The 15,294-nt window shown below is 44.4% G+C and overlaps 1 protein-coding gene across 2 annotated transcripts in view; it reads left to right on the plus strand.

Moving 5' to 3' along the window:
* TRPM3 (transient receptor potential cation channel subfamily M member 3) overlaps positions 1-15,294 on the plus strand; it is a 501,163-nt gene that overhangs the window by 427,689 nt on the left and 58,180 nt on the right. For both annotated transcript variants that reach the window (XM_055310391.1, XM_055310392.1), the window contains 3 exons: positions 1,378-1,518; positions 8,035-8,163; positions 12,771-13,022. In XM_055310391.1, the coding sequence (XP_055166366.1) occupies positions 1,378-1,518; positions 8,035-8,163; positions 12,771-13,022 (522 nt within the window). The remainder of the gene's footprint in view (positions 1-1,377; positions 1,519-8,034; positions 8,164-12,770; positions 13,023-15,294) is intronic.

The raw sequence follows: 15,294 nt of genomic DNA on the forward strand, positions 1-15,294 counted from the left end.
CCCCTGAGTCAAGTCAGACTCCCTGTTCAGCAGGGACTCTGATTCTCCCTCCCCCTCTGCCTGCTGCTCCCCCTGCTTGTCCTCTCTCTCTGTCAAATAAATGAAAGAAAAGGAAAAAAAAAAGAAAAGAAAAGAGAGAAGAGAAGGAAAGAAAAAGAAAGAACTAAAGCCAATAAATTATGCTGTAATAAACCTCTGATAACACTTTTCTTTTTTCTGGTGAGAGATTCCCAACTAGATCATTTCAGTCAAGAGTATCCAAGAAAGTCTCAGTTCTTTGTAAACACTAGCTAGAATATATTGAGTCCTTATTAAGTGCAGATGCTTATTGATTTGTAGACCAATCTTGTAACGGGTGCTATTACTACTTCCAACTGAAAGATAAAGAAACTAAGATTCAGAGTGGTTAAAAGATTTGCCCCAGGTGCCATGAATTCTGAGTATCCAACAGAGGACTCAGTCCTCTTTCTGAGTGACCTCAAGTCTGGAACTCTTCACCATCAAGATCTTCGGCCATCATTGGGACATTCATCCTGTCACTTGCTGCCCAGACCGGCTTGCATCTGCCTTTTCTCAAATTCTGTCCTTTTTGTGATGTTAAATTACTGTTTTTGCAGCTGCTGTTGCCATGAGTGAGAAGGAAATAATTCTATTTATAAAGAAACTTCCAATGGCTTGGAGATGAGGCCTCTCCAGGTCAGGTCCTACTTCTCCTAGTTCCACCTAGTGAACTGTCCCACACAGAAGGCACTGTGTCTAGGAATTGCCATGAAACTAATACCAGCAGTAGTTCAGGTTTCATGGTGTTTGAAATCAGGGAACCAAAGTTTATGCCTAAGGGTTGAGGAGATGTTTCTAACTCAACTAAGTTCCAGGCACTTCAGATAACTTAGCTTTCTGGAATACTCATAACCTTGGTTAAGTTTGTTATTACTGGTTCAATGTATTTTATAGTTAAGAGCCCTTTTAGCATGGGTGGAGGGAGAATTCAAATCCAGATCTGCCTGGCTTACTACATATATGGTAAAAAGGGGTGGAAAGAAAAGACAGATCCCTGGCCTTCCAAAGACTCTGCTCTTTCTTCCTCCCAGAACTCTGGGTATCTTCCATCATCAATAGCTTCCAGAGCTCCCAGGGTAGAAGAAAAGAGAATGGTCAAGAGCTATCCCTAAAGGCCTTCCATCCCAGGCAAAAACCTTTGATTCTATATATAATGTAAATGCACACTTAGGGAAGGCAAAACCTCTGAATCTCTGGGGACCCTGGACAAAACTCTTAGGTTCTATGAGTATGCACTCCTGATCTGTGAAATGGGCCCAGTGAACTACCTGGTCTCCAGAGCTCTGCCGTGATGGTACTGGTTCTCTTCCACTGTAGGCAATGTTGGGGCGAAACAATGGGGAGTCTTCCAGAAAGAAGGATGAAGAGGAAGTTCAGAGCAGACACCGGTTAATCCCCCTGGGCAGAAAAATCTATGAATTCTACAATGCACCCATTGTGAAGTTCTGGTTCTATACCGTAAGCATCTTCCTTTTTCTTCTTCCTAATGGGGGACTGCGGAGGGCCAATACCAGGTCCACGTGCACCTATGTGGTTTCCTCTGTGAGTCACAATATAAGGATCCAACAGCCAGGAATGAAAGCTTTTCCCAGTGGTTTTGTAAGATGTGTCAAGTTTGCAAGGCAGCTTCCACAGTTTCTGCATTTCTCCTCCTTGCAGAAAATAAAGGAAATGGTAAAAGTGAGAACTAACAGAAATAGAGGTGAGATGAGTATGAGTCTAGTCTAGCAGGAAAATAGATGTCATTTTATAAAACACTTCTGTGTTCTGGATAGATGAGCACTGGATCCAAATTGCCCATTTTAGGTGCCAATCCTGGGTTTGGGGGGACATGTGAAGGCTAAGGGCTGAACAGAGTGTTAAAAGCAACACCAGGAAAGGTGGGTAGCATAAGTGTGCAACCACTGCCAACCTGGTAGTGTCATCAAACAACCTTTCTTGCTCAGACACAATTAAACAACATGCCAACCAAAGCAGCAAGAACTGCTCAAAGTAACCTACAATCACAGCAGAGATGGTTCAGTGCACACCATGCAAGTATTTTCTGCCCACGAGATGAAAGATTGTCCCCAAAATATCCTCTGGATATGATAGAAATGGCTTGACTGTTGGTTTTCTACTTTTCATGATATTTTAAGCTGAAAGTGAGCTTGGGCTCAGGTCAGCTTGGTTCTCTCCAGCCATGGTGGCACTGTGCCAGACAAAGGACAGGCGTCTGTATTTTTGGCCTTTCTCACAACCAGCTACACACCAGTCACCTGAGTCAGCAAAGGAAAATCTGAGTCTGAGGCCAAGATGACTCAGATGACCAGATGAGGTGTGTGTGTGTGTGTGTGTGTGTGTGTGTGTGTGTGTGTGGTCCCGTATGCTAACAATTAACACTGGCTTCCAATCAGGCTTTCTGAACCTTAGCACTATTGACATATGTTGAGCGAATAATTTTTCGTAGAGGACTGTCCTGTGCATTGTAGCATGTTTAGCAGCAGCCCTGGCCTCTGTCCACTAGATGCCAGTAGCATTCTCCAGCCCTCAAGTGTGACAACCATAATGTCTCCGGGCATCACCAAGCATCCCTTTATGGGCTTAGGTTGCCCCCAGTTGAAAACTACTGCTTTAAACTATGGTCTCGGCAGAGGACATAATCAAAATATAAATATTAGATTATTTTTAGCAAAGTAAAAATTCAAATTTATGAATATTAAAAAAAGAAAAATACTCCTCTGAAAAAAAGACATACAAAAATAATTTTGATTTATATATTTGATGCAGATATATATATATATATATTATTTTTACCTTGCAGAAAACAACTTAGTGGTGACAAGCATGCACTTTGGGGTAAGACAGGCTGAGCGCTGAGCAGAAATCCTGTCTATGTGTCTTAGTTTTATTGTGTGACCTCCAATGAGTTACTTCAGTGCTCTGTGCCCAGATTCCTTAAGATGGGGATATTAATAGCACCTACTTTGTAGGATTTAGTAAAGATTAAATGTGTTAAAATATGTAAAACACTTAGAACAGTGCTTGGAACGTGTAAGCATAATATAAATGTAACTGTTTTTATTCCAAGCCTAGTCACATTGCACAGCAATAGTGTTTTTTATTCATCCATCCACTCAATAATAATAATAATAATAAGTTTTATCAAGATAATAATTTTACTGCATTTTACACATATTTCTGTCTTTCCTCTTATACCAAGCTACCTCAATATTCCCAGCCTAAAAGGGGGCTTAGCAAACTACATCCCCATATGCCAAATCCAGTCCCAAAACAAGGCCTATTATTGCGGACTGTGAGCTAAGAGTGGTTTTTACATTTTTAAAGAATTGAAATAAAATCAAAGGAAGAATACTTTATAACACATGAAAATTAAATGCAATTCATGCTTCAGTGTCCATAAATAAAGTTTTATTGGGACACAACCAATTTCATTTGTTTACATATAATCTGGCTGCTTTTGTGCTACAACTGCTGAGTCAATAACTTGCCATAAAGGCTGTCCAGCCTGTAAAGCCTTAAAAATTAACTTTCTGGTCCTTTACAGAAGAAGATTGCTAATTCCTGATCTAGAGCATAAAGGAATCAGTAGAAGCAATAGTATCAAGAATTATCAATCACCTTTACAAGGACAGGATTTATTTCTCATATCCTTCCAGAGTATCCCTTTTTATCCTTGATCTTTGTTCAGTATTAACTTTACTTCCTTGATTCCCTTTGTCCCCATTTATTCAGCTGCAGCAATTTGTTAGCCAAGGAGTCTTTTAAGTCACAAATGACCTGAACGGTGGTTTGCAGCTTTGGCTACACATTGAAACCAATTGGAGTACTTAAAAAAATAAAAATAAAATACCTGGGTTCAATTTAACCTATATCTTTATCTCTTTTTTTAAAGGTACCTGGGTGCTATTCTCAGAGATTCTGACATCATTGGTCTGGGGCACAGCCCAAGCATCAGGATATTTCAAAGCTCCCAGGTAGTTGTGTAATGAGTAGCCAGGGTTGAGAACCACTGCATCAGATAGAGGGCTGAGTTGTCAACCCAATATTTTCCAAAGTTTCTGTGATGATAAAGAATTTTGTTAGAAATGCAAATCCTGTCCCCATCACAGACCCGTTAAATCAAATCTCCAAGGAGGAGATGAAGAGGCTCTATGTTCAACAAGCTTCCCAAGTGAGTCTGGTGGTCCAGGAAGCTTGGGACACACACACTTTCCTTGTATCATACCCGGCAGGCTGTGAAGTGGCCTCTGGGAAGGGGAGCCTGTATGTCTGGCTCCTTTGTGCACAGCTGACTGTAGACTGGATGCCCCAGTCGTGTTTGGTTGTGTTCACATAAGGACTTTCAGAAATCCATATTTATGTATTGACAAAGCCCAGGCCTCGAGGAAGTACATGGAGATGAGGAGAGATTTTTAATTTTTAAATCTCCAGAGATGCTTAATAGTAAAATTCAGCTTTAGATCAAAGGTCCTACTTGCCTTTGGTTGTGTTCTTTTCTTTAAGAGTATTTCCTACTCTGATTTCAAAAAATATCCCCTTCGATGCTCCCAAGTTTCTGAAAGATGGGACACACCTCATTTTCACAAAACCTCACTTCTGTATCTTAGCAAGTTTCCAGAAGAGCAGGTTGGGTCCTCTTCTGTTCCAAGAAGAAAGGAGGCAGGGATCCAACTGGCTCCCAGATCTGGTTTGCGATGAAAGCCATTTCAAGTGCCCAGCTGGAGAGGAGGCCAATTCAAGGTATAAAAGAAGAACCAGGTCAGAGGTCAAGGGATGTGCTCTGGGCTTCTCCAGCAGTGACAGACTCCTTCCACTGTTTAAACGCCATGTGCCCTCCACTCTCCAGCAGTAGTAGGAAAGGCCCACCAGGGATCCATACAACCTGCAGCAATCTTTGGTGCTCACATTGCATAGTTTAGGAGTAGTGCATCCTGCTTAATAGAAAATGTATAAGAAGAATATTTAAGCAATAAAATACAAATCCTTATAGGATTTACAGTGACTTAAGTAAGAATCATAAGGTTATGTTTCTGCTCAGAGCTTTGACATTCTACACAGCTTGTTAAAGCCTACAGAATACATGTGTTTGTGTCTACATGCACACACAACTTAAAGCACGTCATGTTAAGGTAACCTGCAGCAAGACCCCACGGATGTTGGTGAGTTCTAAGATAGGTTGCCTCCCAGACAGCAGCCAGTCCTCTGATGTGCCATTTAAACATGTTTAAAGCCGTATTTTTGGAAGTCCATATTTTGAGAGTTGTCCCAAAATGTTATATTGTAGCTTGATTCTGGAAAGAAAAGCAGTATAGAATAACTGGGATTTAAAGAACAGGCTGATCATGGAGAAGAAGCATAAACAATAAGGAGGCAATTGTAAAAAGGAGAGGTATGACTTGTTCATGGCATCAAAAGGAAGCAAAGAGTGAGGTAGGAGGAGACAAGAGGAATGGAAATTTCTTGAGAAAACAGGCAAATAGTAATCTTAGCCACCATTCATTGGGCCTCTTCTGTCAGGAAATAGATACATATTCTGCCCCCATGTTCCCTAATCCTTCCCAAACCTCTGTAAGGTCAGTAGCCATCATCTCCAAGTCACAGGATGGAGGCCCAGGCAGGTGAAGTGATTTCTACAAAATGATACAGCTTGGAAGTACTTGAGCTAGGATTTAAATCCAAGTTTCACTGATCCAGGTGTCTGCGTTCCTTGCATCAAACAAATACACTAGACCTGAATTCGGAGGACAGGGGCAGGTTGGAGGAGGTAAATGCTAAAATGCCGAGGTTCTGGAAGAATTGTGTGGGCGTTACCGGGCCTGCGTGTGACAAGAGAAGATAATGCTTTGAAATGTTTTGCAGTGATTTGGGTAACATGATTAAAAAACCAGGGCAGTTAAGGAGATTCATTTCTTCTAGAAGTAATGGAATATGATCCAATAAACAAAAAAGAGCAAGCATAAAGAAGGATTTCAGGACACAAGGAGGCTGAGAAAATATTTTAGAGTTTAGCCATTAAAGTCCACTGTGTCCTGAGAAATACTCACAGGGAGCAGAGAGTAGATGCCAGTGTGTAATGGTGAACAGGAACCACAGGAATCAAATTACATTTTATTTTTTTTAATTTTATCTATTTATTCATGAGAGAGAGAGAGAGAGACATAGCAGAGGGAGAAGCAGGCTCCCCGCAGGGAGCCCAATGCAGGACTCTATCCCAGGACCCCGGAATCACAACCTGAGCCAAAGGCAGATGTTCAAACACTGAGCCACCCAGGCATTCCCCAAGTTACATTTTAACAGCATCCTATGTGATTTCAGGTAGAGCAGACTTCCCAAGTGAGGTTTTCACAGTGTGCTAATGATCCCAAAGGGGAGCAGTGGGACCTGAGGTGTGGACAAAAATGACAGTCCCTGAAGAGGTAGGTGTGCAAGAGCACATCCCTCAGGTGGAGAATGGGCCCCGCTGGCCCCTCAGCCTCTCTGTAGCTGCCCCCATGCTTCTGCTGAATGCCGACATATGTTCACCTTGCAAGAGATGAGAAATTATATGGTTGTGTCTTTAAATGCACTGAGGTCATAGGGTCTTTAAAAATACCTTTGGCTCCTATTAAGAATTAATGTATTCATTTGATTAAAAAAGGAAAGAAAGGAAAGAAGAGAGAGCTAGAGAGGCCCCATTAGCAGAGAATGCAACATTTCTTTGGCTCTGTAGGGGCTGCTAGTTCCCCTCCCTGTCTCCCAGCCAGGCTGAGCTGTTCTCCACCTGCTAAGCTGCCCACCTGCTATGCTGCCTCCAGGCTCCAGAGTCACACTGTACCTCCAAGGCCTCAACCATTTGGCCCACCCTGTGTCCTATTTTTTGCTATGTGGGCTCCGAAGAGTGCAGATCAGAGTAAATTCACTCTCATTCCCTACTCACAGTCCCAGGCACCCCCAAAGCCAGGAATGCTTTAGTCAACTTAAAGCACTGCCTATTCTAGGTTGAGCTTCTCTGCCATTTCCCCCAGGGGGACTTTTGCTCCAAGGCCCCCCATTGCTAGACCCTCACCAGTCCTCCTACACCTGCACTCACTCACCTAGACATAACTGAATCATCCAGTGACAGTCACCAAACCTAAGCCCTGAGGTTTTCGTCAGACACCCAGCACTTCAGCCAGTTCCGCTGAGATTCGACCTCAGGCTCTCAAGCCTCATGAGGATCACACCCCACTCCAAGCCACAGTTGGCCACACAGACCCATTCCTTCCTATAAATTGCTTTATCTTCTCTTGTTTTCTTTCAAAGCAGCAGAAACTGGGAAGGAATATCCCAGCTTGGGCAGGGAAGGGGGGGTGTGCAACAGAAAACAGATAAAACCCTCCCAGGGTCCTGCCACGCAAAGCACATTAGATAGGAGGGGAAAAAAAAAAAGAAGATGATGATGATGATGATGACGACAACGACATTAACTCGGGGAAGAATTCAAGTGGAACTTTGAGATAAAGTCCAGTCTATTTTCATGTGGGTTTGGCCAGTTTACAAGTACAGTATGTGTCTTCCTTTCCTTCCTACAGACATTTAATCTACCTGGCATTCATTAGGCACAAATCCACTGTGTGCCCTAGTTCAAGAACCTGAGGCTCAGGCATGAGCAAGAGGAACCCTGAGAGAAGAGGTTCCCTTTTTAGCCAGAGGGACACGAGAAACTGGGTAACTGCAAAACAAAATGATGCATCATGACATAGAGGTATAAACAAAATACTGGGACCCACAGATACACATAAGGGTCAAAAGGAAGATAGCATATCACGTTATTTCCAATATTACAGTCTTTTTACCAAAAAAAAAAGTCTTTGAATAGCTCAGAGGTTCATTTTGTTGGGAATTCTTAGTCCTGCCTGCTGACCTCGTTCCGTCCTGCCGTGCGGTGGCTTTACCCAAGGGCAGGGCTCCCGGGTCCTCGTAGCCAGAGCACTCTGTTGTGTTTCCTTACAGCTGGCGTACATCGGATACTTGATGCTCTTCAACTATATTGTGTTAGTGAAGATGGAGCGCTGGCCTTCCACGCAGGAATGGATCGTTATTTCCTATATATTCACCCTGGGAATAGAGAAGATGAGAGAGGTAACTGCTTTCACAAAAGAGAATGTAGGAGAAAGACCGTGGTTAGTTAGGTTTGTGGATGGAAGGGAGAGGGTGGCTGCTAGGGATCCATATTAAGCCAGAAACTGTTTTCTCTAATGCTGCCATAGAAATAATGGACTTGGCCTTGGGGGCCGCTGACAAATCTGGGGAGACATCACAGTGTGTGTTTATAAGGAAGTCACTCCACACATGCTTAGGATTTGCTTTAGCTTTTGCCCACAGAGCTCTTGCCCCAAGAAACCCAACAGTAGTCTTCGACACTGTTTACGCCTATCTTCCATGGACCCTAGAAACAGGACTTCTCAAATTGCTCCATTTTTCTACTTTTAACTCCCATGGCAAGGCTTTATTTACTCTGGGACTCTTTGCACACTGTCATCCAACACCTATGATTCCTCAAATGCGTTTCAGCAGCTCTGGGGGTAAGAACTATACTTTCATTCATTAATTTATCCTCTGGTTTATTCCTTCTCAACGTTTATTATGCATCTGCTTGGCACCAGCCTTTCCACCAGCCCTACGCATCACTGAGGTGAAATGAAGATATTTTTTATCCTTCAGATTGAGGGTGTGGGCCCCCTTCTTCTACCCCTACCCCCTGCTTGTAAAAGGAGCCATCATAACCCCACCCGCATAGGAGGACTTGCTTGAAGTCAGAGCCAGTGTCAGGGGCCATCAGAACGTGAGCTGCTGAAATGCATGTGGTCAAGCAAGAGTCCACCAGAGGGCTCTGCAGCCCTGCTCAACACGCTCCGCAAACTCCCATTCCCTAGGCTGGAGGGCAGGCTGGCTCGTGCCGTGTGATGATGATTCTTCTGCATTTCCCCCTGGAACTCCAGTCAGCAGGCAAGGTCTTTTCTGGAAGAATCACTCTCTGTCAAGTCCACTGCACCCTCAGGAATTCCGGAACAGTCAGTGAGTGGGAAAATATATTAGGCTCCACAGGAAAAAGGATTCCTACAAATACACAAATTCACCCTTGTCTTCATTACCAAGGCAGACAGGTTAAAAGACCCTTAGAGTATCTTAGGTTTTAGCTCTACAATGTTCTCTTCCAGACAAAAGGACGCAGTATCTATTAGATGCCATTATATTGGGATCCTTTTAAAAAATCTCTTAAATATGTTTAGAGCCGTTTAGGGTTTTTAAACTGCTCTGGGGATACTGAAATTCTAATTGGGATGCCGTCATCCTGAGAGTTTGGAGGTGTGTACACTTAGTCCCATTTTATGAGTCTGGATTTTTTTTTTTTTAATGGATGCGTTGCCCGGCCTTGTTCTAACTAGTGGTCTACTCTCAGGTCTTCCTATCCACAATGCCTTCTCCTCGCTGACCAGGGCTGTGCATTTCCCATCTGCGAAGTGAAAACTCTGTAATAGATTTGCTGTGGTCTTTTGTGTAGCGCCCTGAGAACGGAGGCCCGCTACTGCTAGGGCTCCTCTGCTGCTGCTAAGCGCCAGCTCCTCTCCCGCGATTTAACGCCCTGATGCATAATCCTTCCCCATGATAAGCAGAAAAGGGAAAGACTTGGGCAGGGAGGCTGGAATCCCTCCAGGGACCAGACTGGAAGAAGACAGGGAGCAGTCTGTACTCCACGGACTGTTCTGGAAGAGGCTGCCAAGCAGGCGGGCAGCCAGGAACCTCCCGGCCTGGATATCCATTTCTCCTGAGGCGGCATGTAACCGTGGACCGGGCAGGGCCCTGCAGGGTTGGGTCAGCAGGGGGTCATCCCGGAGTCCGGCGGAGGAGGAGGAGCCCCCCCCCCCCCCCCCGGGCGCAGGGAGGCGCCGACCACCTTCCTATCCGACCTCGCCCTCCCGGGCCTGGCGCTGCAGCCTCCCCCGCCTCCACCCCACCCCACTTCACCGCAACCCTGGCCCCGGGTCCCTGGACCCGTCAGAGATGCTCCGCCGCCCGCCCAGGGCCCGAGGGAGGACCCCACGGGTCCCGCCTCCGCGTCTCCCGCAGCGCGCGGGCTCGCAACATCCCGGAAACACGGAAAAGTCTGCAGGCTCCCCGGCCTTGCGACGCACAAGCAGGGCTTTGTGGTTTCACAGGCGGCCCTCCCATTCCCGGCACCACATACTTCCGCGCGCAGTCACCAAAACAAGGCGCGGGGATCCCTCCGGGGCCCGGGACTGTTTACGGCGCGCGTGGGCGGGCGTCCTCCCGCCCCTCCCCTGCCCTCCCCTCCCCTCCCCCCGCAGCCCCGCGAGGCCCCGGCCCGCAGCCTGCGGCCACGCCCCCTCGCGGCCACGCCCCCTCGCGGCCACGCCCCCTCGCGGCCACGCCCCCTCAGGGCCTGTTGGAGAACTTTCAGCGCCTGGGTCTCTGCGCTCCTTCCCCGCCGCCGCTCAAGCCTTGATCTCTCTTTTTTTTATTTTTATGTTGAGCCTTCCCAAAACTGTTTCCACTGTCTAAAAAATGATGCTGTCAACCTCTGTGTTGACCGGTTGCAGGAAAATGTGGACACAGGGTTAGGAAACCTCCAAGGCATTTCCCTTCCCACCCCCACCCCCCTCAGCCCACACACTAGGAAGTTTTCCTAGTTACCAGGGAGCCCCGTGAGAAGCCACCAGGACGACGGCAGTGCAGGAACCCCGGATGGGTAGGACAGTGGTTCTCCACCTGCTGTCACCAGCTTGCCCTGCGGAACGTGTGAGAAATGCAAACCCCCGAGCCCCATACCAGGCACACGGGAGGGAGCAGAAACTCCAGGCGTAGGACGCAGTAGCCATCTGTGCTGGCGCCAGCCCTCCAGGTGATTCTGAGGCGTGCTTGAGTTTAAGAAGCCCTGGCCTAGGGTTTAGGGATGTAGCACTGCAGAGGAGAAAGGACTACCAGCTGGCTCTGGTATCTGGCGCACCGCTCCCAAGTCCTCGTCCTGACTTACCAAGACCTCCCTTCCTTAACGTTTGAGGCCAAGGTAAGCCATGACAGGGGACATGAGGATTCGAATAAATAGCTGCAGATCAGACCTGTCCCCGTCTTTGCTTTCCTCCTCTTTGAGAGGAGATCCTGAGTCCGGAAAGCAGGGCTGGTGATGTCTCAAAAAGAAGGAAGTCTCTGAATAAACACAGGGGATGCATGAAGGTAGCCTTGCTATACAGCCTCACTAGGCCTGCCTCCCTGGCTCCTCACATCCAGTGCAAGCTGTGGTGTGGGATGGGTGGCAACTCCCACTATCCGACTGTGCATTTCATAGAGCCCATGTGTGGCAGCAGAAAAGTCCTTCTGGATTTAAGGTCAGTCAGAGCCCCACCCAGTCGCTAACATATAGGAGGGAGGGGAGGATTGCTGTGAGGTAGGTGTCTATGTAGCAATAAGTCAACAAACATTTATTGAGAATCTATTATGTAAACAGGCCCTAGGGAACAAAGGGTCTGCCCTCAGAGTTTACAGTCTAGGGGAGATGACAGGTAAACAGACACATACAACATATTTACTAATTTCATGTTGTGATAAACTCTTTAAAGCATAAGAGAGGGTAATATATTAGTGACTGACTTGCGGGTATGGAGGCCCCCCTGCAGGTAGGATGGTTAAAGAAGGTCTTCCTAAGGAGGAGAAATTAGAGCAGAGACCTTGAGGATGAGGAGGAGCCAAACGTGTAAAAATCTGGGAGAAGAAAATGCCCAACAGAAGGAACAGGTGCAAATATCCTGAGCTTAGAATGGACTTGTTATGCTGCAGACAACATGACTGTGTCTGGAGGTGTGGAATGGCAAGAATATGGTGGGATGGGAAATGAGGCCACCGGAAGGAGTTTGGATTTTTCTCTATTTGTTTTGGAAGCTGTCAAGAGATTTAAATATTCACTCATCACAATTTACTTTCGTTTTTGTTGTCATTATTGTTGTTCACGCATCTCTCAAGTCTCTCGCTTTTTTAGATTGTGGTATAATTTACCGGTAAGAAAATGAACAACTCATAAGGGTCCAGCTTGATGAGTTTCTGTCAACCCATATAACTGTGTAGTCACCACCCAGATCATGGCTTAAGTTTTTAAAGATCATTCTGTGTGCTACTCAGAGAATGGATTGAGGAAGGGTGGGCAGCGGTGATGGCAGGGATACCAGTTAGAAGGATGTTGCAATCATCTGGTTGATGTGATAGGACTTAGAATAGAGTGGCAGCAGTGGGTAGTGGTGAGAAGTGGTTGGATCACATTGTATTTAGAAATAGAGGTGATATTGATGCAATTATGTGGATGTGAAGAGAAGACTGAAGTTGTCCTCCCTGTGGATCTGAGTAACTCAATATGGTGGCATTGAAATGGAGCAGAACTTCAGAGATTTACAGTGCATTAGGAATCAGTAATTTTATAGCAAAGCCCAAATGCATGTCTTAGGATTGTAAAGCAACCCAAAGGATCAAACTTATTGCTTACATTTGCTTCTGGAATGTTTGTATCTGCCTGGCCTAAATTTAGCTCAGTTGTATATTCACAGCATGCAAGTATTCAAGTGGACACAAGTAAACAAAACAAGCTACTCATGTCAACTAACAGGCCGAAGCATTTTCCAACTAGACCAAAAACATAGACTGAAATCAGACCTAACCCCACTCTCTTTCCTGCCTTTTAGATTCTGATGTCAGAACCAGGGAAGTTGCTACAGAAAGTGAAGGTGTGGCTGCAGGAATACTGGAATGTCACAGACCTAATAGCCATCCTTTTGTTCTCTGTTGGAATGATCCTTCGTCTTCAAGACCAGCCCTTCAGGAGCGATGGGAGGGTCATCTATTGTGTGAACATCATTTATTGGTACATCCGTCTACTAGACATCTTCGGCGTGAACAAGTATTTGGGCCCATATGTAATGATGATTGGAAAAATGGTAAGCAGGGTCCTCTGATTCCATGTTATAAATTTGCAGAGGAGGAGTAGCAATTCTAGGAAGAGGAAAATAATTCATTTGGGCCCGCTGTGATGGTCCGAGATGGCCCTGGGGATGTTTTATTTTTTCATTCCTTTTGAGTGTTTGGGAGTTTGACTACATCCATATACATCACGGGAAAATTAACCATCACTCACCCATTTACTTACTGAAAAACATACACAGATCATCTATTTTGTGTTAAGCACTGGAGTAGGAGTTGTGTATATAAAGGAACTCATTCTGTGAGATCAGAGATGAGAGGAAGAGAAGTAATTGCCATACAGTATGAGAATGCTGTGGTAGAGATGCAAATAAAATATAAAGGAGAATAGAAAAGACAATGTAGGTCAGGGAAGGCTTCATGTGGCGATTACATTTTAGCTGGATCTTGGAGGACGTGTGGTATCCACTCCAAGTTTTTAACAGATTTTTTTTCGATTTTTAACATTTCTTCTTCTTCTTTTTTTTTTTTAATAAAGTGCTTGAAAAATGCCTTTCCCTACACAAAAGGAAGAAAATATAATCTATTTTAGCTGAGTTGTTAGGTTGAATTTGAGTCGGCCCATAAGTTCTATCCATATATCCATGTATTTTGTTACACTACTGGGAAATGATGAGTTAAAAACTGGATTCCAGAATGATACACTTACTTATCGCATTCTTTAAAAAAGAATCTCAAGTGGCAAACCAATATGCGTTCCCACAAGTAGCTGTAGACTTGCTCAGGCACTCCTTGGCCACACTAGTTTCCAGACTCTCTCCATTAAAGATCCAGCCCTAGAGGGACAGCCCTGGTGTGAACTGAGGTATGCAGGAGCAAATCAGCCTCTGCTCCAGACTCACTAGAGGAATTAGAACCAGAAGCCCAGAACCTGGGTGCTTTTTATCAGTTACTCCAGTTTTCTAAGTGTCCCTTACTTCACCTTTACAGGACATATGTGGAAAAGCCAAATATGTTCATCCTACCATGGTAAACACCTGTTACTGAGAAACCTCTATGCTAATAACCTCCACTCCCACTTGTGAGCTGCTGAAAACCCAGCAATTAGTCAATAGATGTCCTTTATCATTCTCACTCAAGTTTTACTATATACATTATTGCTGCTGAACTTTTGGTCAGCCAATCAGTATTTTATTATTATTATTATTATTATTATTATTATTATTATTATTATTATTATATATGCACATATGTAACTCTATTGAAATGAATCTTAAATAACCAAGACTGTTCCTACAAAAACACTGACAAACACATGCAAAGAGGAGAATTTGAATCAAAAAGGGAAGGGTTGTGAGGCTTTAAGTAATTTATTTAACCATCTTTAAGACTCAGTTTACTCATTTAAAGTAATTATAATAAATGCAAGGTTATATCTTGCAAGGTTGTTGGGATGATTAGAAATAACAGTTTCTAAATAACTAATAGTATCTGGATCCTAGTAAGTAGTTGATAAATTGTGTCTGTTATATTTATGTTTGTTAAAGTACAAAGAAAAGGAGAGCGGAAGAATTGGTGAGCACGGTTGGTCAGCTCTATTCTTAAATCTTTTGTACAAAAGCTTGAGATTTATAACACCGACATTATTTAGGGGAAATACCAGCAAACCCAGTCTAGAGAGGGAAACTTGAATTCAACAAGCTTGATTTATTTACCCAAAACTGAATCCCAGTTCAATTGGGGTTTTTGACTAGATATAAAATGTGTATCTGACTCTGTTGCACAGCCTGTTATATAATCTTCTTTGTATTTTAGTAATGAATTTGAGATTGTGGTAAAGATTCGTATGTCTAGAAGCAGAGACTCTCAACTTAGAGTCTTTGGGAGAGATTTAGGAGAAAGAATTGGTGGACCCTCCACCCAATTTATGTATAAAAAATACGTGGACGTATGAATTTCCTGGACAGAGAGGACAAGCTTTCACAAGATTTCCAAATGTATTCTCAAATGAACCAAATGAAAGTGAAGAATTATAGCAGCTGCAAAATTAACCAAGTTTTCTCGACCTGGACCCTGTTGATTTTCAGATTAGATAATTCTTTGTTGGGAGGACCATTTTGTCCATCATAGGATGTTTAGCAGCATCCCTGGCTTCTATCCACTAATGCCAGTAGAGTAGGTGCTCACACACAAGTACACACACACTCTTATGACAACAAAAACATCTCCAGACATTGCCATATGTCCCCTGTGGACACAATTGCCCTCTGTTGAAAACTGCCACAGTAG

Source organism: Nyctereutes procyonoides, unplaced genomic scaffold (genome assembly GCF_905146905.1).
Source record: "Nyctereutes procyonoides isolate TBG_1078 unplaced genomic scaffold, NYPRO_anot_genome, whole genome shotgun sequence".
Classification (NCBI taxonomy): Eukaryota; Metazoa; Chordata; class Mammalia; order Carnivora; family Canidae; genus Nyctereutes; species Nyctereutes procyonoides.